This window comes from Petromyzon marinus, chromosome 61 (assembly GCF_048934315.1).
Source record: "Petromyzon marinus isolate PM22_M1 ecotype Great Lakes invasive population chromosome 61, UKy_Petmar_22M1.pri1.0, whole genome shotgun sequence".
NCBI classification, from domain to species: Eukaryota; Metazoa; Chordata; class Hyperoartia; order Petromyzontiformes; family Petromyzontidae; genus Petromyzon; species Petromyzon marinus.
The window spans coordinates 11,449,353-11,475,393 of record NC_133727.1 but is presented as its reverse complement, the minus strand read 5'-3'; the positions used below and the strand labels follow the sequence as shown (position 1 = coordinate 11,475,393).

The 26,041-nt window shown below is 47.9% G+C and overlaps 1 protein-coding gene across 1 annotated transcript; it reads right to left on the bottom strand.

Moving 5' to 3' along the window:
• Positions 1 to 3,995: 3,995 nt before the first annotated feature.
• On the bottom strand, positions 3,996 to 26,018 carry LOC142906091 (uncharacterized). Its single transcript, XM_076053560.1, has 9 exons — positions 25,920 to 26,018; positions 22,615 to 22,666; positions 19,212 to 19,341; positions 16,835 to 17,386; positions 14,120 to 14,430; positions 12,122 to 13,236; positions 11,340 to 11,512; positions 8,291 to 8,452; positions 3,996 to 5,667 (listed from the first exon to the last, which is right to left on the bottom strand). The coding sequence occupies exons 2-9, from the start codon at positions 22,627 to 22,629 to the stop codon at positions 5,369 to 5,371; spliced, it is 2,757 nt and encodes a 918-aa protein (XP_075909675.1). The 5' UTR covers positions 22,630 to 22,666; positions 25,920 to 26,018; the 3' UTR covers positions 3,996 to 5,368.
• Between the last annotated feature and the right edge of the window lie 23 nt (positions 26,019 to 26,041).

Sequence of the window (26,041 nt, the reverse complement as noted above, 5' to 3'; positions counted from 1 at the left end):
GGGTCTCTGAGCGTGTCTGTGGGTCTCTGAGCGTGTCTGTGGGTCTCTGAGCGTGTCTGTGGGTCTCTGAGCGTGCCTGTGGGTCTCTGTTAGTCCACCACTGGTAGCTGTATAACTTGTATTGTCTGCGTCTGGCTTGGGATAAAATAGGAAGCCTCACGAGAGATTCGGTGCTCATTCACGCATTTTAACCAGCGACGATGTGAGATAGCTGGACGGCTCCGAGGTCAGAGCGCTGAGCCAGCACCGCTGAGCACTTGACGTTTGAACCCAGATGTCAGCCACTCGTGGTTAGAAACCAGCTTCTCAAGTATAGCTATTTATTATTTATTTATTTCACCAGGTATGGCCCAATGAGCTATATAGCGACGTGGCCACAAATTATATCTCAATGAAGTTGCATATCATGTGGAAATGTATAGGAGCCAAATACTCTAAATGCACGTTTAGTCTAAATGTGGAAGGAAAAACCGGCGGACTCGAAGAAAAATCCACATGGCCATGGAGAAAACACGCAAACTCCAAATATACAGCCATTAGGGTCGGGATATAACCCACGACCTCCTGTATAGCAGGCGAGGTAGTTAACATCAAAATGATTGCCTTAGCCCATTTACCAATTACGGCACAAAAAGCCATTACATTAACTCAGGTTTTTCACCTATTGGAACTGAGTCCCATCTCTGACACTAAGCAAAAAGAAAATCAATATGCGATGAGCAAACACTATTTTGCTGGCCAATTAAAATGCGTGCCTCTAGTGTGGCTAATGAAGCCCCTCGATGGGACTTCAGATGCACTTCTTCTTTCGTGCGGCTCATGCAGATGCAGATCAACGACTTTCAATTTCACATTCAGGCGGTCAGGCCAGATAACCGCGTCAGGAGCAGCGGAGTGTATAATCACTGTGATGTCTCCTTCATATTTGCGGATTGGGCATTGCATGGTTATAGGATTCTATTAGCATGAATGATGCTATATAAAATTATTAAAGTATTATTATTGTTGTACGGTCTGTTCTGGATGACCACAGTCGCACACTGGAGAGGTTTTTTTATTTTCCAGTTGTGCATGAGGTATCTGCATCTGCTGCTGGTTTGTACAGTGGATGCGGTTTAGGGCGGACCATGAGCTTCGTGGATGATCAAACCCAGGGATCTTCTGCGTTGGGTATTTCATAAGGTATTCAGACGTACTGTAGTTCTTTGACGTACTATTCCGTGATGCACCTCCAGTTACAGACACCTGAACGGAAATGCACATCTCCCTTGGCGACGTGAACACCGATAGCACAACCGCAATCGAGAGGGAACAAGCCAATGGAGAAGCGCCATACCTGTGAGTTCAGGTCAAGGTCCTGCTGGTCAGACGTCAAGTCGTGCACCGAATTTAAAACCTCAACGGCGTCGTTCGCCGTGTGGATCTGGGAGGAGGCGTTGTAGATCACTTGCAGCAAGGCGTATGTCATCTGCAAAAATAAAGACACGTAGACCCAGGCTCGGACTGCCCGTTCACAAACACAAGACAGCACTTTCGATTTAAAGCTTTCGTGACTGCAAGGATTCATCTGCTTTGGTTCTTTCGGTAAAGTCACGTAGAATGAGAATAAAATAATAAAATAAAATAAGACAATAAAATTCTCACGACGACAGTCGCCCCGACAGTTCTGTTCTTTCACCTGATGAAGGCTACTTGTGTTGTGGCCGAAACGTCGTGAGAATTTTATCGTCTTATTTTATTATTTTATTCTCATTCTACTTGTCTTTACCGAAAGAACCAAAGAACAAGAGAGCACCTCTACCGGTTACAGGGTGCTGCGGTGGTTAGGATATGTTATCTCCCTCGCCTTGTATGCAGGAGGTCGCCGGTTCGATCCCGACCCCTGGACGCCTGTGTATTTGGAGTTTGCGTGTTCTCACTCCGTGGTCGTCGCATGTTCCTTCGCCAAACGGAAGCCAATGCAGCTCGGCGAGCGGACCGGGCGGGATGCGGAATTGAAACGGCGACCTCTGCATCCGCAAATCGCATTGCGGTAGCATCCACACGCGAGACTTGAAACGTGAAAACATTATCCCATTGTCCTGTTTAATACGCCGGGGTGTGTGTTTGTCTATCTGCCTGCCCGTCTGTTTTTAACTCACTTGTTGCTTGTGTCCCGGTGAGACGTCCTGACTCAATGAGACGCCTGCCACACGCACCAGCTGCAGGGTCCTCTGGACGTCCTGATCGGCCACGAGCGTGTCTAGAGTCCCGCCCGGGGACACCAGCTCACGCAGAGTGACCTCTAGCTGATCTTGCGGCAGCGCTGACACCTAAAGCAATCACAAAACAAAGATTCCCCCGCATAGCCTTGAACAGACTGTTGGGGTAAGTGCTGTAAGCGAGTAGCGCCGATGAAGGCTGGCAACGGCACACGAGGGGGTGGGTAGCCAAACGCCACGCCCGGCCGCCTTTCTCTCCTTAAGTGGCGATGTTTACACACCGCACCAGGTTCTCATTTTAGGCTGAGTCGACCTAGGGAAGTAGGTCCAGGACCGGTTCAGACAATTGTCACTGGTGTTGGCCGTGAGTGGCCGGGTTCGTAGCGCAGCGTGGCGCCAACGATGCTACACTACCGCTCTAGTGGCAGAGCCACCACCTAAAGCGATCACACGCATGTGCGCACACGCGATTTGCATCGCGATGCAATCACGTGCCGATGTAAGATGCGGCTGCACCCGAGTCAAGAGCCGCATGGCTCACAGGGTTATCTCTCTATATAAGGGAAATTTGTGATTATGTGCGTATGTTCAAAATGTTTAGCGTACTTCCCGACATGCAACAAACTTGAAATTTGCCATGTGGGTACTTTCCAGACTGTACACCATGGGCCTCCCCTAGGTCGACTCAACCTCAAACGAGTAACTGGTGTGGTGCGTGAACATCGCCACTGGGGAGACAAAGGCGGCCGGGCGTGGTGAATCCAAGTCCCGGGCGAAGCCGGGTAGTCAAGCTCCCACCTAATAAATGAAACTGAAATGTGCCGGCTATCTGCGCGCGTTGCGGTTGCGCGTTACGGCTCTCCGGTGCGTTGTTTGGACCGGGCGGGGAGTTCAACTCGCGTGCGTCGCTCGGCCACGACGTCCGACGTTTTTCGCTTCCGAGTGCTGCGAGCTTCTTCAGCTGGGCCGCGCGATACGTGGCGGCGCGGCTCAAGGTCGGGCGCCGTGCCGTGCGAACCGGCATGGGGGCAACCCCGCGGAAAACGCCACCCCAGAGAATGCGACGCAGCGCTCTGCCATTGTTCTCGATCCGCTGCTGGACGGGGGCCTCTCTACACACGGCCCACGTCGTGCGGGGGCGGGGGGGGGGGTTATGTGGCCATACTTCGCCACGTTAGGTCAGTGCGGACCGGTGAATGCAGGGAGTGCAGCCCCACAGCAGCCTTTAACAATGTGCTATGAACGTCGGTCGCCTTACCAAACACCATCCGTGAGGCTAAGACGGGGTTTGTTAAACAATACGCAATGTTATAGTTCTCCAGCAGCGGTTCTTAACATTTTTTTGCAGCCTTGCACCCCTTTGGTTCATAAATACATAGGGGTTTGATGAAACAAAGTACGTTGTGATTACGTGCTGCGCGCTTAGGGGCCGTCCATAAATGACGTCACGCTATTTTTTACCCCCCCCCCCCATCGTCACACGGCGTCACAAAAAGTCAGACCCCCCCACAAATATGACGTCACAAAGCTCTGCCCCCCCCCCAAAAAAAAATAAAACATGCTTCAAATCGCTTTAAACTATTGTCATTGTAGTGCGTATTTAATGTGGCGCTGCACTCTGATGTAGTTGGAGAAAACATTTATTAAAAAGTATATTTTATTAAGTAGAACGTGTTTTCTATATTTATTTAAAGTTGCGCATTTTGATGTGACGTCACATTTATGAAACCCCCCCCCCCTCGTAACACATCGTCACAAAGGTCTGACCACCCCCCCCCAGGTGCGTGACGTCATTTATGGACGGCCCCTTAATTTGTTTTTCGGTGATTTGCCTTCTAAAAAAATCTGGCCATGTCTCGCATCCCCAGAAAGGGCATCTCGCATCCCCAGGGTATGCGTGCATCCTAGATTAAGAACCACTGCTCTAGAGGAATAACTTAATTCCCAGTTCTCACAGCCACAATGAAGCTCTGATCTCCAGATTGAGGACTATTATAATTATTTGTCATTCTGTTTGTCCCCAACATGAGACTGACACTCTTAGGGTTCTGGGTCAATGCCGGATGATGAAAGCGCTAGACTGATCTATAATTAGAAATTGCTTCAGTACATTGAAAAAAAAAACATCTTCCAGAGAGGAGTGATGTTATTGCTCACACAAATTTGCGGTTGTCTTGATGGATTGGCTGTCGGCTTGTGTTATACTCGGGACAATAGCAGCCGCTCAAGAGATGGATAAGAAGACATTGCCACCTAATTTCTAGTATAATAATATTAATCATAACAGTGGCCCTTATTTAAGCTAAACTATGTTTTATTTTACCAGGTAAGGCCCACTGAGCTGTACAGCTCTTTTTCAGAAGCAACCTGGCAGTCAGGAATGATAGCTCCACAATGTGGCTTATACTATGGAGATAAATAGAAACCAAACACTCTAAACGCTCGTTGATTCTAAATGTGGAGGAGAAAAACTGGAGGACGTGAATACAAATCCACACAACCACGAGGAGAACGCCAAATATACAGGCACCAGGGTCGGGATTGAACACACGTCCTCCTGTACACCAAGCGGGGTATTTAATATCTCGCCAGGGAAGTGCGTTTCGCAATTGTGTATCCATGTGTTCTGTGTTAGTAAGGCATGTGTTTCACAATTGTGTATCCGTGTGTTCTGTGTTAGTAAGGCATGTGTTTCACAATTGTGTATCCGTGTGTTCTGTGTTAGTAAGGCATGTGTTTCACAATTGTGTATCCGTGTGTTCTGTGCTAGTAAGGCATGTGTTTCACAATTGTGTATCCGTGTGTTCCGTGTTAGTAAGGCATGTGTTTCACAATTGTGTATCCGTGTGTTCTGTGTTAGTAAGGCATGTGTTTCACAATTGTGTATCCGTGTGTTCTGTGTTAGTAAGGCATGTGTTTCACAATTGTGTATCCGTGTGTTCTGTGTTAGTACGGCATGTGTTTCACAATTGTGTATGCGTGTGTTTCATCACGGCAGCGTGGCACGGACATTCCCGGTGCATACGCGCAATTTCTCCTGCACGATACCCATGCTGCAGCCTGCGCTTCCCTGACCCCCCCGCCACCCCCCCAATCCTGAAGGCTGCAAGCTGATAACCTCCTACGCAGTCGTAGCAGTGTTACAATGTATTTGACCAATCAAGCTGTTAAACCGCCGTTGACACCTCGATTGCCATGGGGAATTCACTGCAGCTGCCGATCGGGCTGCACACGAAAACGGAGACTTGGAGGATATCGCCGGCGCCACCACCACTGCCAGCACCGCCCCTCGCTTCTCCCGCCGGCAGCATCAGCGCCGCGCTCTCCCGGGTGCTGCTGCGAGAAACGACAAGTTGCCGCTCGCCGCTGTGCACCACGACGCGATAGAGCAGGTCCGAGGGCGCGGCCGCATCATCGCCGAGCCAGCCCTGGCACGAGAACTGGAACGCAGTGCTCAGAGCCACACCTGCAGGAACAATCGGGCCACGCGCAAGCAGCTGTGGTTAGTTCAACAAAGGCGGACAGAATCAGAATCTTTTACGCTTCGTACCGGAGGAATCCGATGAGCTACGAAGCTCTTCTTCGCAGATGTCCAGCGACGACGACGCGACGCGCTCGTGAACCAACGCCGTGGCCCCTTTTTACATCGCGCGTGAAAACAGAGACCGAGGCTGGAGGAATAGAGCTTGATAAAGAGAGTTGGAGACTGCGCTTCATGGTATGGGGGCCCTGGTGAGAATAACGTCTGAGATAAATGTTTCCGGATTGACATAATTTGGCATAGGATTGTATGTAGTACAGTTACAGCTGGTTTGTCAATCGGCCGACTGCTGGATCAGAGCTTCTCCCACATTGCGTGGGTTGTAGGGGTTATACGACCATACTTGACCGTGACGGTCCGAGTGGCAGCACGGACGAGGTAGCGTAGAAGTACAATACAACAATGCACTTTGCTTCTCCGACCTCTCGCCGTCCACCACGTAGCGCCGCAGCCACCTTCTGCAACCTGGCATCGACTAAGCAGCACCCGGGCTCAACCCTCCCTCGATTTTGCGATCTGACGAGGTTGGGTGCGTTCCGGTTGAGTCCGGTCACAGCCACGCGGTACATGGGTGATGTGCAACTTGGTTTAACAATGATACGGGCTCTTAATTCTCCTTCTCAGCAGGGCCCTGCGTCCACTGGGATGTCTGGCCAAACCCATGAATGAGTGTTTGGTACGTGAGAAGGGGTTTGCTGCACAGGGATAGCGCCCACTTGGGGGATCCCATTGGCTAGACCGCGGTAGGGCATTGCAATGCTTTGGTACCCAGAGAGAACCCACACATACAAGGGGGGGAAACAAGCACCGCACACTTAGAAACATGCATTGAGATTACTTAGATTATACTTGCTGCTATAAATGTCCAAATTATAAGCCACTTTGTTAAGCCATCATTTGTCACCAGGTGGCTTCTGAAAAATGAGTTAATACCTGAGTGGGCTTTACCTGGTAGGATGGTTTAGTTTTATTTATTTTGGTTGCTGATTTGGTTAGCTTTCTTGTACTTTGCACTGCTATCGTGTTTTTGTACTGTTTGTTGTTGTAGCGTTCTGACCCCGTGACCCTACAGGACATCTGTAAAAAAGAGCTTTATAGCTCACCGGATTCCTCCACTATAAATATATATTCTGATTCTTGATCCAAAAATATCAATGTCTGTACTGGCATCTCCTGGCCATACCTCGCAGCTCAAGCCTACATCACCCCGTGTATATGTGAGTAACACAGCCAGTTGTCCCATGCAAGTACAATCCAGCCTCCAGCCTGCTTAGCTTCTGATATCTGATTAAATCATGCGCATTCAGGGTCGGGATTGAACCCACGACCTCCTGCATATGAGGCGAGGTCGTTAACATTTCGCGACAGCGGCGTCCAATCAATGATGGAATTGATGGAAATGGCCGAAGATCCTAATGACGTGCCCTCCTGAAAAAAAGGCAACTTGAGACTCATTAATAAAGGGCATTATTATTATGACTACCATAGTGGTCCAGTTTATGAAATGGCTAAATTGACTTTTGGTCCCGATTGGATGATCTGTGTGTGTATTGAGATTGATTGTGAAGAGCACAGCAAAAATACTTTTCGATGAAACTACGGCTAGAATATGAAACTATGGCTGTTTGCTTTTGCGACGAAATTGGAGGATCCCAGGGCGCAGGGTAGGGACACTGTGAGGGCAGATCTTGTAGGTCGCGCTTTGGCGAGTTGTGGTGGAATCAAGAGCTTTCGCCACGGTGACGATATATTAACTACCTCACATGATAAAACAGGGCATCATGGGTTCGAGCCCCACCCTGATGCGCATTGTATATATGGAGTTTGTGTGTCTCTCTCCCCGTGGTCATGTTAAAAAAATTCTCCGCGTCCTCCGGGTTTTCCCTCCAGTTTAGAGTCAACGTCATGCGTTTAGAGTAGCGTCCTTGATTGCAAGGCCCGCGGGCCACTGGCGGCCTCTGGTGGGCTTTTAGAGAAACCCCTGACGTGCGCCCCCCCCCGATAATAGGCAAAGAGTTAAAATATCCCCCATCATCATCATCGTCATCATCGTCATCATCGTACTGTCACAAACCCACTGGTTTCAAATGTGTGGTGGCCCTCACCCTGATGATGTCTTATCGGTGAAAGTGCCCCCCACCCCCTCTTAAAATGAATGAAGAGTATTTGGCCGCTATAAATGATAAGCCACTTCGTTGAGCCTATCATTCGTGGCCAGGTCTCATCCAATAAAGAGCCACATAGCTCAGCGGGTCCTTACTTGGTAGGCAAAAAAAAAGTTTAACAAATAGTTTAATAGATTTGAAGCTTTCGTGACTGCAGGAATCCATACTCTTTGGTTCTTTCGGTAAAGTCACGTAGATAGAAAATTAATAGATCACGACGTTTCGATCGCAACATAAGCGACCGTCTTCAGGTGAGCTGAAAACGGTCGCCTGAAGACGGTCGCTTGTGCTGCGATCGAAACGTCGTGCTCTATTAATTTTCTATCTAAGTGACTTTACCGAAAGAACCAAAGAGTAGAGTTTAATAGATCTTTTGTATTTACCCGACGTGGGTTGAACAGCGCAGGTGCCACCGTAAGGAGGGCGCGTTGCTGATGTCCACATCTTCGATTGCCCCATTTGACCTCTCATCCCTGAAGCCTCGACCGTGAGCTCGTACCGCCCCCCTGCAGCCAAGCTGTCCGCGTTCACTTTGAGGCCGATGCCTTCAGAGATATACATAGACAGATGAAGAAGAATAAACGTTAGAAGCATTAAAACAACGAAGCCCTTTCCTCGCTTGATGTCGTAAAATGAGGGGAAACGGATTTATTTGACGTCGAAAATTATTGTTCACGATTGGTTTCTTATTGCGTTAGATCGCGGTGGAGTTATAATGTTAGTTTATTTATTTTTTACTTACGATAACTCTCCACCACCCAGCGGCAGAGTCAATGGACTCAAATTGTTCCACGTTCATGGGCAAATTCGTGCGGCCCCCCACAACATTTATTTGTTTTTTTAGCAAAAAACGCGAGGAGAAATGTTCGAAATGTGAAGCTGGCAGAGCCGACCTGCTGTTTGACACTAGAAGATGCTGGGCGTAACCTCGAACAAGACGTCCAATCAAAATTGTCAAAATGTTGCTCACTTTTCAACATTCCTCCTCTGGTTTTTCTGACAAACCAAATCAATTGGCACATTTACCCACGTGACAACCTGATGGTTATAGTTACATTTGATATCATACCCTATATGATCTCAACCAAAAAGAAACTAGTCATGAGTCATACTATTGGGTCGTGAAAGCTTGCACTGCAAAAGTAGTTCAAATATATCAAGTCGTTTAATCAGTGTTCACTTAGCAAAGCAATGGATGTCTCAATTCGAAGCGAATCTCGTACGCAAAACTCACAATGATTAATCGATTCATCCATGAAACATAAAATTATCTGGAGTTTGAATTCATTTCCAGCGTTGTGGGATGCAATTGCATGAATGACGCTATATAAAATGAAATTATTATTAAATATTATTGAGCATCGGAATACAGTCGCACCTCTCTGAACACTGCGTAAAACACTTTGGTGGTCACGCTATAACAGTACAATACGATACATGGCGATTATCGCAATACTATTCAATACGACATGGTGATGATCGCAATACTATTCGATATGACATGGTTATTATAATAATACAATTCGATATGACATGGTTATTATCATAATACTATTTGATACATGGTGATTATCGCAAAACTATTAGCGACAAAGTGATTATCGCAATACTATTCGACATGACATGGTGATTATCGCAATGCAATTCGATAAGACACGGTGATTATCCCATTACCCCGTCATGTGACACGGATGCAAGACACGATGGGAGCTGTGTGCCCTGCCCACTGTTTTGTGAGCGGCACACTGTGGCGCGTGGAGTCTATTGCTGTACTTCTATAGCGTGAATAAGCATTACCTACAGACACATTCAATATCCCGTGTAAACATTACTGAACGTTTGCACAGAAACGAAACGCCTCAATTGTAAAACGACGCCTCGATCTTTATAATTCAACAAAGGAGATGAAGCCAATTTGTAAAATTGCTGAGGCTCATTATCCTCCTATTACAAGCATATATAAACTGTCGATGAAGATCGCAGACAAATTAATGATGGTCAATTGAGAGATGAACCAACAACCAGGGCAAGTTGGTTTTATATATTGTTGCTATCTTTAGCCCCACACTTGGTATCATATTATTGCAAGGAAAACATAATTTGAAAACGCTGCGCCCATTATGCCTAAATGCCGTAGACTGCTGAAAGGCATTTAACTTGGTGGAAACCGATGGAGTAACTCATCGAAGCCCTCACAAAACCAGGCCTTCGTTCAATGTACATCGCATGCACGCATGCACATCATCAAATCCATTTATGAAGACGACCAAAAGGCTGTTCAAAAGAGGAGTTCGGCAAGGAGATATCATGTACTCACCAAGGATATTCAGAGCAGCACTTGATGACATATTTATATCTAAACAAGCTCAAGCCTCCTGTAAACCACGTGACTTCTGTGCGTAGCCACCCCCACTCTGAACCCTTCCCCTCTTTCCGCCGCCACCCGCTGTGAGAAACGACGCCGCTCCTCCTCGTGTTAAGGCTCTGATTCAGCCTCTTCCTCCCTCTTATCTCTCCTGCACCCTCTGCTTCTCCGTTCCTATCCCATACATATATTTGTCACGCGAATTCCGGTGGTTATCCTCGCAGCAGCACAGACTTTTGACAAAGCCAACGCGTGCCGTCTGGAACGCTCTTCCTTCTGATATGAGGAAGCCACAAGGAACTCTGCACTTTTAAATCATCTAGATTGAATACACATTTATTTAGAACTGATTTTTGTGTTTAGTTTGTTGTCCTTCCCCTCGCACCTCTGATTAGCATGGTTGGCTACTTACGGTGCGAAAGAAGTTCAACAATATATGTATTCATTGATATATATATGAAATTTATATTTTTACGTTTAAACATACTCTATATTTATGACCCCAATCCCTATTATCCTCATAAGCTGAAAGTGTTAATTTTCGAGGATTTAATATTCGCGTTGTTCTCCAGTAACTTATCCCACGCAAATATTAAGGCTTTACTGTATTGGATAAATTATGAAAAGAAACAGAAGATCGACCCAAGCTATAAGTATTCTGATACTTGAATTGGCTTTGTACTGTTCACCTTTTGGCGTTCTCTGGTCTGACACTGATGAGACTAGGCCATAAAGAAGGCTGCTGTCTCTGGTGTAAGCCAATAACTTTCAAAGACAATGCTCCCATACATTATTACAAGACCATGTTTGTTTACGTGTTTTGCCACAAGTATGTGTGGTTAATACACTTTACGCCTTGCAAAAGGTATCTATTAGATTCTTGAACATCTGAACACTGCCTGTTTTATTGCCAGAAAGGGTAAAACCTATTCTTATTTTTGAAATAATTTTTAAGACTGGCAAAACAGTCCCATAGATGTATTGGAGAAGTCAAATAATAATAATAACATGATACACAGTAATGCCGTGGAGGAAAATATAAACACCCGAAGGATAAAGTCTCCTACCACTTTGTCGAACAAGGGAGCCCTGGTCAATGTCGTACGCCGTGGTGTCCGTGTTGAACTGCCTCAGTGACCACGAGTAGGAGATGTCTTCACCTCTGGTGCAGTTGGAGCACTGGGCCACCGCATAGAACGTCGACGTTGGATCAATCTTCTCGTTGCAGTTTTCCAAACATCTATGCATGCACACACACAGAAACGCAGGAATGAGGACAATCGCACGGTAGTTAGAGAGCTGCTGTAATTCTTCTTTAAAGTCAGCAATTGACAGCATCTCGGGAACTTGGTGTGTCCGATGAGTGCGGTTGGCCACGTATGGCGTGAAATAAGTTCAAAGCACATCTATCACGGACTCATTTAGCGACACCCACACTCGACCCTACCACACTGCTGGGTTGGGCAGGTGGTGGGAGATCTAAGAACCTTGCAACGTCATTTCAATTGCAGCGCCAGGAGATGGAATCGAACCGGCGCCCTCTGGATTGCAAGTCCAGCGCACTGAACATCAACACCACAGTGGAAGCATTCTGCCGCCTCTGTATTTCAATGCAAAATAAACTCACTTAATACATAAACTAATATCGCATTGAGCACAAATCAAAAAACCCTCAACCACATCCATAATTCGTGGTAGCCTAGGGGTTAAACATATATAGTTGGCCGATGTTTCAGGCAAAGTATCCTTCTTCAGACATCGATTGATTTGTCGTTGGATGATCGTCGCGTCGCGGCACTCGCTGTGTCGAGTGCGTGAAGTGCATGAGTGAGCATCCCCCCCCGGTCACCTGATGGTGATCTCCAGAGGTGTCCCTTTGGTCACATTGATCGTCTGCTCGGATGTCACCACTCTGCTGCCCGACGACGCCACGAGCCGCACGTAGAATATGGAGCTCGCCACGACGGAGGCCCCCGGCAGCCGAAAGACTCTGCGCCCAACGACCTTCGCCCCGGCACAGGCCGAGGCGTTGGCCATGGCGAATTCGAGCATGGCGTTCGTCTTGCAGAACCAGTCATAGGCGACGCCGCTCACGGCTGCGGCATCTCCTGAACTTGACACCGCCTCCACCAGGATGTCTCTCCCCTCGCCCACCAACCTGTAGTGGCCTCCAGACAGCTGGACATCCAGCAGAGGCTCCTCGAACCTGAGGAAAACGGGCTCGCTCACGCTCTGGATACCGGCGAGGGAAATGATGGCGGTGACCGTCAGCTGGTAAGTGCCCAGAGGGAACTGGTTTGGCGCGAACACGATGGTGAGCGTGTTGGAATTCCCAGAGTAGGACCGGGTGTGATTGATCTGCTGCGCCGTCCACTTGAGACTCATGCGCATGCCCGACACCACACAACTCCTTTGCACGTCCACCGGCAGGCTGAGGCCGTCCGTGATGCGCACGACCTTGGGCGCATCTGCAGCCTTTGCGTCGTCCTGAATGGTCACTGCACCGAGCTTGCAGCCGAATCTGTTCACGGTCACGTTCATGCTCTGGCTGGCACTGGATATTACGTTGGTCGCGTTAACCGTGGCAGTGAACATCCGCATTTGCTTGTAGGTGAACTGGAAAGAGCCGGACTTGTAGTCCAGCGTTACGTATTGACACGATGGGCAACCGTCCTTGCAAAACATGGGCCCTAGGATCAGGTTTTCTCCGTTTCCCATGTCCCATCGGAAACAGACGGGACCACCCGGCAAGTTGGCGACGGTAATTTTGACCTTGCCGTTCACGCTCGTCGGATCATAATCTATCTCGGGCGTTTTCAGCGCCTTTGAGCACGCGAGAAGTTCCAGCCGCAGGGAAATCCGACCGTGCCACGCCACTGGCATGACTCGTATGCCGGAGGCCGGCACGGTCGTGTTGAAGAGCAGACTCCGCTCCGTCGTCCCGTCAACATTCCCGGCAAAAACCTACAGGCGTGGGAGGCGGTGGGTACAATGATATCACGGCGGGAAAATGCTTTGTCAGTCTCTGCTTGTCATTCCAATCCAATCCGCTGTGTCAACAATGAGGAACCTCCATCACGACTGTGAGATGTGTGCGGGCTGGAATAGAAAGAGAAATAACAACGCGGCAGGGTGTCCTCTCTCTTAGTTGGTGGTCTAAATGATAAATAATTAAAAATAACATGACCACACGGTACAGCTCTTTTGAGCTCATGGTCTGGACAAGGCCGAGAGCATTGTACATTTAGTCCTCACACATCATGGCAGCCGTCTGTGGTTAAACCGGGATCTCTCAGTTGCAGTGAGTCGATGGTCTGAGCACCGTCACCAATGACTGCAAAAAAACCCATTCCCTTTGGTGCCCTACTTTGTTTGGTCAAATTGAGGATACTTCATTTGACTAAATTTTAGATCTTGAGAATGATATATCAGCATGGGTTGGAGGTTAAGTGCCGCTCCTGTACCATTCCTGTTCTGCTGAAATGTGCACTGATGCGATATTAGCACGTAAAATATAGTTTGATGGATTGATTGCCCTGTAATGTGCAAACCAGAGGTCAAGTGAAGTGATATCAGCGGTAGCTCTGCGGTATCCACATCCCATTGGCCCGGTCTGGAACACAAAGGGTTGTAGCACTGCCATGTGAGGTTAAGAAGAGCCTCATGGCTCATCGGATACCTCCAGCCTAAAATATTCTGATTCTGAAATGGATTCTTAGTCTCGTGCCACGACACCAATCGCACAATCGACATAACAATTGCGCAAAACAAAATATCACAAGCATATTCTGACAAAGCCGTTCATTCTCGCCCCTCTCATCGGCAAGCAGCACCAACTGTCCATTACCTGATTTTCACCTTTGGCGTCAAGAGGCTTCCATTCTTTTCCATCTGCCCTCAAGACAACCACCTGGAAATCCGTGACCCACGTGTTGTTACCGGGCGCACCCTGCAGGACCAAGCCACTGATGGGAAACGACACGCCAAGGTCGACCTGTAGGTACTCGCCGGTCCGGTCGTGCCGGGGACTCCAGCTCCCCGCAGCGTTGTTCAGCCTCGCCGATGTCGCCCCGAGCCCTGCTGCCGAATCTTCTGAAGTGGCCGTGAAGGCCGAATCTGGAATAAACCCCGACTGGAGTCCAACGGAAATCAAGCAATCTGAGAAAGATGAAATGGAGCAAACGGTCGCGTTGTTAGGGCTGGACGTACGTACGTACTGCATGTACGTTGAACCTTTTTCGCACCGTACATAGCCAACCGTGCTCATTAGAGGTGTGGATGGTGTTATAATCGACATATCGCACACCAGGGTAAGATGTTCACGAAGTCACCACGGGCAATGCCACTGACAATGTCACAGCTTCCCATCTCTCCATTCCTTCCACCAAATCACGGAGTTGTTGAGTGCTTTCCTCTTGCAGCAACCACGCCGTCTATGTATGTATCTAGAACTTCTTTCACCCCATACGTAGACAACCGTGCTAATCGGAGGTGTGGATGGTGTTATGATCGGCAGGAGCGGAAACGGTGCCAGGGTCATTGCCGGGCGGTGGCGGTGGTGGTGGCTACACTGCTTCTGCTGCACATGGCTGCCCTGTGTGCCAGTGCCGTGGAGGCAGCAGCGAGGGTTGGTGGATCACACAGATAAGTTGCAAAACTCCCTTCCCGTGGGCGTCAGGGAGATGCCATGCCCTGGAGCATTGCCCCTTCGCGCGGCGGGTTTTCTCCGGGCGCTCCGGTTTCCTGCCCACGTGCAAACACTCATTTACTGGCCGATAACGCCTTAATTTGTAGGGGACCGCGGAGCTTTGGGCAACTGTTGGTAATGCCGGCTCCTCACCACCTGGCTGCTGCCCTCCCACGTGTCTGCGGTTCCTCGGCGACTGCGAGAGATGCAATTTTGCACGAACGACGACGCGATGTTCCAAACGAACTAAACAACAATTAATTTGGTACGTCACATGACCACAAAACACTTTACCTGTGCTGGACGTACTACGTAAACTTAATAACACGACCAGTTGTGTGCAAAAGTAAGCGTGTTTTAATTAATTAATTACAATCGAAGTTATTTTAAAGAATCTTCTTAGAATGACCAGTTGAAAATATATTCTTGGTTCTTTCGGTAAAGTCACGTGACTTTACCGAAATAACCAAGAATATGAATCCCTGCAGTCACGAAAGCTTTAAATAAAAATTCAGTTGAAAATAATTATAATTAGGATCAGCTATATTTTCTTCACCGTATGAATCTGGGGGGCGGCCTTCAGCGACTTGGGGGCCCGATGTTTGTTTTTGAGCCTTGCCTCTGCCTAGCATCGCAGACGCGTAGTGTTCAGCAAACTCTGCAATGGGGCAGTTTCTATATAGAGACGAATGGTCTGTCTGCTCTATGGAGTTGGCTGGTGAGTTCATGAAGTCTGCTTCAAAGCACTCTGTTGCGATCGAAGAGGACGTTTATAGACACCGTGACTTTCAGTAGCGGTGGGGACACTGCTTTTTGTGTTTAGTTGTCCTTCACCAGTTATCCGATCATTTATCTTGTGAGTTTTAATTTACGAAACTGTGCGATGGCAAAGAAACAGAAGCGTAGTGTTTGTTTTACTTTAAATCAGGATTTTTCAAACCTCTTTAAGTGAATGCGTTTTTTGTATGGACTTTTGTAACACAACAAGATCAATACATTCTTTACTACAAATGTTTGTTTTGTTCATTAACAAACAACATTTTGTTAACTTAAATATAATTTATACCTATAGTGATTTCTGGCATAGAGATCCACAGAAAATGGTTATGTTTTTTTATTATCTGCGATTTTTTATTATCCGCAGCCGTCCTCCCCATCATTGGCACGGAAAATCGAGAATCTAATCGAGAGTCCCTCGTGGCCTTGTAGGACCCTTGGTTCGTCTTCAAGTCAGAAGACGAATCGATGAAGTTTTTCTTTCTAATAGAAAGGAAAACTGATGATGTACACGTACGTCATCGAAATGCCAAAGGGTTAACAAACCATTAAATTGAGGTAGTCATGGCGTTCAGATGTCAGAGTGCTGAGCTAGCACCGCTGAGAACCTGGCTTTGAATAATCAAAATCACTTAATTGGGGAAAAAAAATACTTTGTAACATCACCCATACTTGCAAGCTAATGTCCAAGTGCAAGGCCAAAGCTTGCTGCATCGGGACAGCTGCCTTCCCACGTCTCTCCCCCAGTAATGGAGATCATGACTCTCAATGTGGGTCTCATCTACATCGCTACGTTCTGATCGAGTAAAACATGTGGCGTCATGACTTATTTAGCTGGCGTGCAAAATGCACGCGAGTGCACTGACTGCGCGGGTCGAAACCGAGACACGTTAACAAACAAGGGAAGAAAAATCACGCGTACGGATGGATTCTGTAATGCTTATCTCCCGAAGAGCAACGCAACTTCGTACCACAGTGTCATGTTTATTGGACCATCATCCTGAGGCGTTACAGGCAGACAGAGAAACCCAAATGGGCAGACTGAGAGAACACGACCGCGCTTTGAACCTGCGTCGAAACTTTGGTAATGTTACTCACCTGACAGGGTCCAACCTTCGCCCGCTGTGCTCCACCACTGGTCATTGGTTGTTGAATTCCGACTACCGTTTGATCCTTGAACGTTGATTTGTCCATCGTTACCCACATTCCCTTGCCCTTGCCCTTTCCCATTCCCATTCCCAAAGGCATTGCCGCTCTTCCTCCTCATGCGTCTCGAGCCAGGTCTTCCGCCGCCTCGACAATTCCGGCACCTGGCCCCAGGTGACTGTTGCTCGTCATCGTGGCCCAAACGGCCCACTAACCGTGGCTGATGGGCAGTGGGTACATTTTTTGGTTTGTCGGCCGATACATTCTGTGGGTCGTTGCTCTCTAACCCCAGAAGTGGCGCTTTGCCATTTCCCGGTGATTCTTGTCGGATGGCTTCCGATGAAGTCTGCTTCTGGTCACCAAGGAAACCTTGGCCGATGGACTCTGTTGAGCGTTTCTCGCGGCCTTCCGGTAGATGTTGACTGAGGGGCCTTGGCGAAGAGGACTCCGTGGGATTATTGTCTGAGCCATGTTTTCCAATGTCACTTGCCAGGAGTAAACAACCTAAAATTGAGAAATGAGTGATCAAAATCAACATCGTTGTCTCTCCCGTGTGCACTACATGTGATAAACTCACCATGCGTGGAGAATGTGAGATTTGTCTGGTGAGTGTCTGGTTAGCTGTGGAGTGCCTGCCGAGCAATGAATGTCTCTGAGGCATCACGTGAGTGGTGAGGGTTATATGAGCAGTGAATGCACGGTGAGTCATGTAAATTCAATGGTGATTATCTGCTGAGGAACGGGTGAGTGGGGTCAGTTGAACGGTGAGCCTTTGTTCAGTGGTGAGTCTGTCTGGTGAGTAATTGGTCAGGGTTTGGTGACCGGTGAGTACATGGTAAGTCAAGTAAATTGTATATGTGTATTGCTTGTGAATGCGCGGGCATGCTTATTTAAATACACATCTATAGTTGTGAGTGTGCGAGTGCGTTCAGGCTATACGGGGGATCTTAGTCTTTGTTGTGTGTGGGGAGTGATGGTGCAGCGGTTGGCGCGCTGTGCTACGAACTCAACAACTCGAGTTGCGATTCCAGCACGCGACCAACACCAGTGACGATTATCGTCGACAGCCTCAAATGAGTACCTGGTCCGGTCTGTAAACATCGCCACTGGGGAGACAACAGCAACTGGGCGTGGTATTGGCCACCCCCCCCCCCCGTCGTGCGCTACAGTGCCGGCCATCTTAGGTGCTACTTGCTAACAGCACTTGCACCAACAGTCAGTTCTGTCTATACGGGGGACCTTTGTTGTCGGGAGCGGTAGTGCTTCGGGTAGCGTGATGCACTTCGAACCCGGCGAACCGAGTTCGAATCCAGCTCATGGCCATCAACAGTGACGATTATCTAAACCATTCCTGGGCGTCCCGTAGGTTGACTCAAATGAGTACCTGGTGTGTGGTGTGTAAACATCGCCACTAAGGAAACAAAGGCGGCTGGGTGTGGTGCTGGCCTTCATAGGTCGCGGCATTCATAGGTGCCACTCGCTAACAGCACTTGCCCCAAAAGTATGTTAGGCTATACGGGGGGTCTTAGTCTTGTGTTTAAAAGACGTGGGCGGTCCATAAAAAAATAATCGTCGCAAGAACACAAACCTGGTTTTGGGCTGAGGTAGGAGCCAATCAAAGGCAAGGGAAAACACACCATGGCAGCGTGCCACACCTATGGCTCACATCAATGAGGCCCTGGGTTCGATTCCCGACTCGGGCACTGTGTGGCGTTTGTAAGTTGCTCCCCCTGTTCTGCATGGGTTTTCTCCCAAACATCCCGATGCTTAAAACAATGTCTGCAAATTACTTAATTGGGATCACACATTATCACCCCAACTCCTTTGAAACCAGGTAAAGCCAACTGAGCTTTCCAGCTCTTTCTCAGAAGCAACCTGGCCACACACGTGATATAATTTATCATGTCGAAATTTACAGCAGCCAAATGCTCCACACGCAGGTTTCCTGGCCAAGCAAGTATAATAACAGTCTCGTCCCCTTCACCTGATGAAGGCCGCTTGTGTTGTGGCCGAAATGTCGTGAGAATATTATTGTGTTATTTTATTTTATCAATTTATTATTTTATTCTCATTCTACGTGACTTTACCGAAAGAACCAAAGAAGATGAATCCTTGAAGTCACGAAAGCTTTAAATCGAAAAGTATAATAACGTCACGATAACTGCTGCAGACCACGTGTCAAATGTATCCATATTATTCTACGCCCATGGACAATTACAAAGGGGGGCTCTGAACACACGTCCTTGACAATCGCCCGACGTGAAGTTAAGCTTCCCCGCTCTCTTTCGTACAACTCCCTGCCCCAGTCTCCGGGCTCGCTGATACTCACCAGAACCGGAGGAACGCCCTCGTGCAATGCCAGACTGAGCAGCTGCTATCAGTCGATCGGGCGGCGCCAGAGACACTGCCAGTGATGCTGAAGTCAGCAGTAGGCCCTGAAGCCACGCGTATTTCACAGCCTGCTGGCGAAAGGGGTTTGCGAAACAAAATAAGCAGACAATACGCCTTCTTCCCATCCCTCCATAGAAACAATACAACATTTGTTTTACTTTACGCATCCCATCAAGCCACACGGCCCTCTGGGAGTGCACAATTAAAAAAGATTGGTTCAAATGAAAGAAAAGTTCAGACCGGCTTCAACGTTCTGTGTCTCATCAAGCTGAGGGCAGACTTTGGTTGGTCGAACCAATGCTGGTAAACTGCCCGATGTTTTTTTTTTTAAACCGAGGACCAGAGAGAGTGGGTCCAGAGAATGAACCGCAAATACACACACACGTGGAAGGGGTTACATCACGCGACCTGTGCCGATGATGGACTATCCGTGGTGGCAGGGAGGCGGGTGGATTTAAAAAACGTGCCCCAATTTGATCAACCGCCCCATTACACCATGGCAGCAGTGTGTGAGCATGATAGCTTAGAGCAGTGGTTCTTTTCAACTTGGTGTGCACGCACCCCCTGGGGGGTGTGAGATGCCCTCTCTGGGGTGCGAGACATGGCCAGATTGTTTTAGAAGTTAAATAATGAAAAACACAGATTAAGCACGGGCACGTAAGTAACAACTACTTTAGATTTGAAGTTTTCGTGATTGCAGGGATCCATACTCTTTGGTTCTTTCGGTAAAGTCACGTAGGTATGAAATAAATTAAATCACGACGTTTCGGGCGCAACACATGCGTCCGTCATCAGGTGGGACAACCACAGCAAGAAACAATTGCTGAAGTGGGCAAGAGGGCTGCAGTACCAAAGAGTAACAACTACTTTGTTTCTTCGAACCTATTTATTTATTAACATTATGTGTATATATATTTACGATTGAGAAAAAAAGCGGTGCAAGGCTGCAGTAAAGGTTAAGAAGTACTGGCTAAAAATGTAAATGCCCAGAAAACAAATCTGTTGAAAATTTACATTTCCCCCCAAAAATATTTTACGTGATGCATTGCTGTCACGGTGTCTGCGAGGTTATATTTAGACGTCATGCAAATATCTTTGTGCTAAATCTAGTTTAATGCCTATGATGTACACTTGTGCAGGGCCGGCCGAGCTGGCCAAATCACATTGCAAGCAAACGTGCTTTTTGGTTATTTCAGGCGTGGCCAGGGCACGCTCATAATCAGATTGCGTAACGTAATCAACTGAGCCATTCACGGCGACATCGCCGAGAATCTAATTTGTCTGCATGAGCCATGCCGTGACCTTTTATACCAGCTTCCTTTGGACCGAATCTCGAATCATTAATCTTCCCCCACGACATGCATTTTAAAACAAAACCCATAAACATTCGCCTAATTTGTGATTCGAAGTGGTCGCCGTGAGAGTTCCGGCTTGCGGTGGCAGAACAAATTGATTATAATTCGCAGCTCTTAGTCATTTCACCGCGCGTCACGTCTAGCGGTAGCCTTGATCTCACTTCGCTGCGCTGGTCAGTGTTGGCGAGGTCGGGCCTCGGGACAGGTTCACGTGTGGCTTACCGCTGACATTGACCACGGCCGGGAATTAAACTCAGATCCCCGGTGTTCCCGTGTGACCGTGGTGGCAAGCCACGGGGAGGAAAGAGGGTTACTGGCGCAATGCGACGACCAGTCCAGGGGCAGTTGCCAAACGAATACATTATTTTGGCGAATTTATATATTATGAGGACGTACTCATTGCACACAAAGCGCTCGCCGCAAATAAACCACAATGCTTTGCTGATCTCATCATGGAGCAAAAACCATCACGTGAACTCCGGTCATCCTCGCAGTAGCGGATTTTGGATAACCGTCGAACAAAGACGGTCACCGCATCGAGCACTTTCGGGCGCGCTTCTGCGGCTGTCTCAAACGCTCTTCCTTCCGATGTTACGGTGCGAAAGAAGCTCAACATACATACATACCAGGCGTTCTACTAAATACAACATTTTAGAATATACAGTTGGTTTATTCAAGATGTGAGATTGCAAATGTTGGTTTGATTGGCCATGGGACGAACGTTTTAAAATTACCTTTTGTTTGCCAATTTCAGCCATAATTGGGTGGGGAATGCTGGGTATTACCCACAGATTTTCATTTGAATTGCACCCACAAACAATGGCCGAAAGTGAACGCAAGCAGAATCCAGTTCTGATTCCACGTGTGAATAGAAATCTATGAAGTTCATCCAATTGATTGGCTTTCCAGACCCGATATTATCGAGCAGAATTTGTCTAATCAAATTCTGGGCTCTGTGATGGAAAGGTTTGATGAAATTAAGAGAATGAAAATAACAAATCAAAAGTAGGTTCCTGGAAAAAACTTAACTATTTAAATTTTTACCAGGTAAGCCCCACTGAGCTGTATAGGTATTATTTTTTAAAAGCGACCTGGCCACAAATGATAGTCCAATGAAGCGGCTTTTCACGTGCAAATTTACAGCAGCCAAATACTCTAAACGCATGTTGATTCTAAATGTGGAGGGAAAACCCGGAGGACCCAGACAAAAATCCACACAACTACGGGGAGATAGACACGCAAACTCCAAATATACAGCAGGCATCGTCAGGGTCAGGATCGAACCCACGACCTCCTCCATGCCAGGCAAGAGAGATAACACCTCGCCACCGCGACGCCCCTCCATTGTTGCCGGCCACCATTCATCCTGGTTGCATGTCTGAATTATTTCAATTTCCTGAATTAGAAGCCTTGCATCGTTTTCTTTCCGGGACTTCCTCATTCCATGTTCTTTGATGATAAATGTTAGGTATTCACTGCAATGCTTTAATTTCGCAGGCATTGCTTCTCCTGCGACATCGTGCTTATGACTTAAGTGACCCTGAATGCACCGGCTAAACGAGGGTCGGGATCGAACCCACGCCCTCCTGTATACCGGGTGAGGTAGTTAACATTTACCAGCCACCGTGATGCATGTAGATTTTGCCAAGCCGCTGATTCGTATGTAATGGGTGGTGGTGGTGGTTGGGACGAGGCGTTTACAGGAGGAAGGATGGCACGTAACCGAGGCAGGCCATGTACTGGCATCCAGAGGTCCGCGATCGATAGAGAGATCTACAAGCCAGACCTTTGATTAGCACAGCTGGCCACGTACGGTGCGAAAGAAGTTAATCATACATAGCGTATGCACATACGTATATCCAGACGGTGTGGTTACTGCAAGGGGAGAGCACTCAACGACTCGGTGATTTGGTGGAAGGAATGGAGAGATGGGAAGCCGTGACGGTGGCAGTGGCGTTGCCCGTGATGACTTCGTGAACGTCTTACCGTGGCGTGCGACATGTCAGAGGTGTCACTTTCCCGTTGACCTTCAACTCCCCTGTTTGATAAAGTCAAGCAACAGCATCATCATTTGTAATTTTACACGTACAGGTTTTTTTAATTAATTTCGCGATTAAAACTTACTAAAAATGTTTTAGTCCTACGGCAATCAACTGATGGATGAGGGTTTTTCCATGCCACTTTGGCCATGGGGGGTTGTTTGACCATACTTCACCGTGCTGATAATTGCGGTTTGGTGAGTAGAGGACTCAGTTATCACTCGCCACTGATGTTAACCATGGCTGGGAATTGAACTGAGGCGCCTGATTTGAAAACGGAGCGTGAGAACCGCTACACCACCCTTCCAAGCCTTTATTTTAAAATTATAATAACCTGCAAATACTATTTGTAAAAGCCTGGGATTTTTGTTCCGAAGCGACAACAGTTGTGACTGTGTTTCCCCGATCTCAGCCTCCTATCAGATGCCTCGTAAGGGGTTTCTTCCTCTGCTGTGCAGCTCCCAAAGCCTGGGAAGCCCCCACCCGCACGACCCCCCCCCCCCCCTCTCCTTGCTATCTGTGCATCAACGGACTAAAACCAGATATCTCCTCTTTAAATATTTATTTCAATCGATCTTTGTTTTGGCCCAACTTCCCACTTACGTGTAACGTGTACATTATAATTCACAACGACTCTTGCCAGCGTGCGTCACAGTAGCTGCATAAAACAATGTGCGTATGTGCGTTGAGCTTTTTTTTTCCGTCGTGCTAGCCAACCGTGCTCATCAGATGTGCTGGGGAGAAGCACAACAAGTGCAATAATATAAAGCGTCATGACGCACTATCGACTCGTAATTTGCACGTTATATTAATTCGCTCACTCTCGATGGGAGACGACTACTTAGACAGACGCGAGGAGGAACCACAGGCGAGCGGGAAGGCTGCAGCCAGGCGTTGAGATGACACCAAATCCCATCCCCTCCAAGATCTGCAGTCCTCTATATATTAAGGTGTTAGCGGCCAATTAATGCGTGTCTGGGCGAGGGGGCAACACTCGATCCTGTACAAATAAACAGGTGGAGTCCACATCTGTCGTACAGCCTTCTCCTGGCGAGCCCGGGTACGGGCTCCTCCTCGATGCCCATGGGAGGTTTCGCAACAGCTGCGCAAACCACCAACCCTCGCCTCCACAGTGCCGGAGGCATAGTCACTACCGTCCGGCCTAATTAAGCGTGCGTTCACTGCAAAGACAACGCGCTCTGCACGCGTGCCATTCAGATGAGGTAATTCTAAGAGGCGGTCGCGGCGTTGATTCGGCCCCTCAATTGGCATTTCTAAGGGTTATGATAAAGTAGGTACCACTCTGTTCGGAATCACCTATGGCCAAACCGGTCCCGTCATAGGAATGTGGAATTCACACCACTGGCTCCGCACCGCCGACTGAGGTGAGTGCCGCCCGAACGCTCGCTGGGAGCGTGGGGGGACGCTGGTGATGGCCTTCGCGATTAACCTCCGCCCGCTCTGCATTGGCTTTGGTGTCACACTCCTCGAAAATACATTGGGAGATTCAATTTGACAAAATACGACGTCGCTTTTGGGATTCATCACCCGACAAAACATCCAGGCGCAGGCGTTTGTAAACCTGTGCTTACAGACAAGGTACTAAAAGAAAAGTAGCCTCAACATTTTTGGATATATAAAATCTAACATTTCATTTTCCCAATGTTTATGGTTTCAAGTGTAGCCTTGACTCCATCTGTATGGATTATAAACTAAAACTAAACATTTTTATTTTATTTTGCCCGGTAAGGCCCACTGAGCTGTATAGCTCTTTTTTAGAAGCGACCAGGCCCCAAATGATAACCCAACGAAGTGGCTTATCGCGTGGAAATGTACAGCAGCCATATACTCTAAACGCGTGACGTCGATTCTAAAAGTAGAGGGGAAAACTGGAGGACCCGGAGACAAATCCACGCGAACACAGGGAGAGAAACACGCAAACTCCAAATATACAGCAGGCGTCAGGTACGGGATTGAACCCATGTATTCCTGTAAACTAGGTGAGGAAGTTAACATTTCGCCACCGCGAAATTTTCCAAGCCCTACCAGAATTTGTATTAGTCCACATGTTCTTTGCTACACCAGTGAGTTGATGGACTCAGCCTTGGATAGCCAATGACTGCAACAAACACTATAAGTCAGAAAAGAAAGGCGTCCACATACTTTGGCTAAATTCCAGCTCCGCCAATTAAAAGAATAAAAAACGTTTGACATGCGATGAACAATCTTTGCAGAACACTATAAGGTGTACCATCTGGTGTGGCTACGAATATACCGTATGTGCGTCGAGTAACGTCGGAAGCGTTTCTCTTCAGCGATCGTCTGAGATGCATCACCCTGCAGTCGCAGAGTAATGCAGTCGCCCGTAGTGCTTCGGCGCAGACGTAAAATTCCCAGCTCCTTGCAAATTGACGAAATGGAGGAGCTCACTGATCCAAAGCTTGGCCACGCAACCATCGAATTACATTTAAAAAATAAAGTCGCAGCCCCGCAATTGCGTGCTTTACAGCACTATTGGCGGAAGGCCCTCGACTTAAATTACCTCTAAAGAGCGCCATCCAGAGGGTATTTGGCCTACTCTTCCATGGTGGCTATACATCTTGAAGGAGGTGGGCTGGGGGGTACCCACAGTTTACCCCACCACACCCGACTTGGCAATCAATTGTGGTGAACCCATTATATTTGCGTGCCGCGGTGGCGAGATGTTGACTGCTTCGCCTGGCATACAGAAGGTCGTTGGTTCGATCCCAACCCTGACGGCTGATGCATATTTGGAGTTTGCGTATCTCACTCCCCGTGGTCGGGTGGATTTTCTCCAAGTCTTTTGGGGTTTTCCCCCTACATTTTTAATTAATGTGCGTTTAGAGTATTGGGCTGCTATACATTTTCACGTGATAATCCACTTCGTTGGGCTATCATTTGTGGCCACTTGGCTTCTGAAATAAGAGCTGTATTGTTCAGTGGGCCTTATTTGGTAAATAAAAAAAATAATTTAGTAAAAAAATAGGTTTTACCCTTTCTGGCAATAAAATACGGGTTAAGATGTTCAAACACCAAATATATACCTTTTGCAAGGAATATTTTTTTAATACTTTGATATTGGCAAAAAGGTCCCAACAGTTGAGTTCGTAGGTTCGCCCGGGAGATCGCAACGGCCACCTCTGCAACCGCAACCCAAGTGCGCGAGGCCGTCGCCAAACCATCGCAGATTCAAGTCCACGGCGCGCCGTTATCGGCTCCGCATCTACTCACCAGGGCACTCCGCTCAACTCCGCCCGTTGCCTTTAACGACGCCGCCGTTGAAGGTCCTGACCGGTGGGAGCCGCAACGCTTGGGCGGCGTGGCGCGGGCGTGTTGGTATATATGTAGGCGGC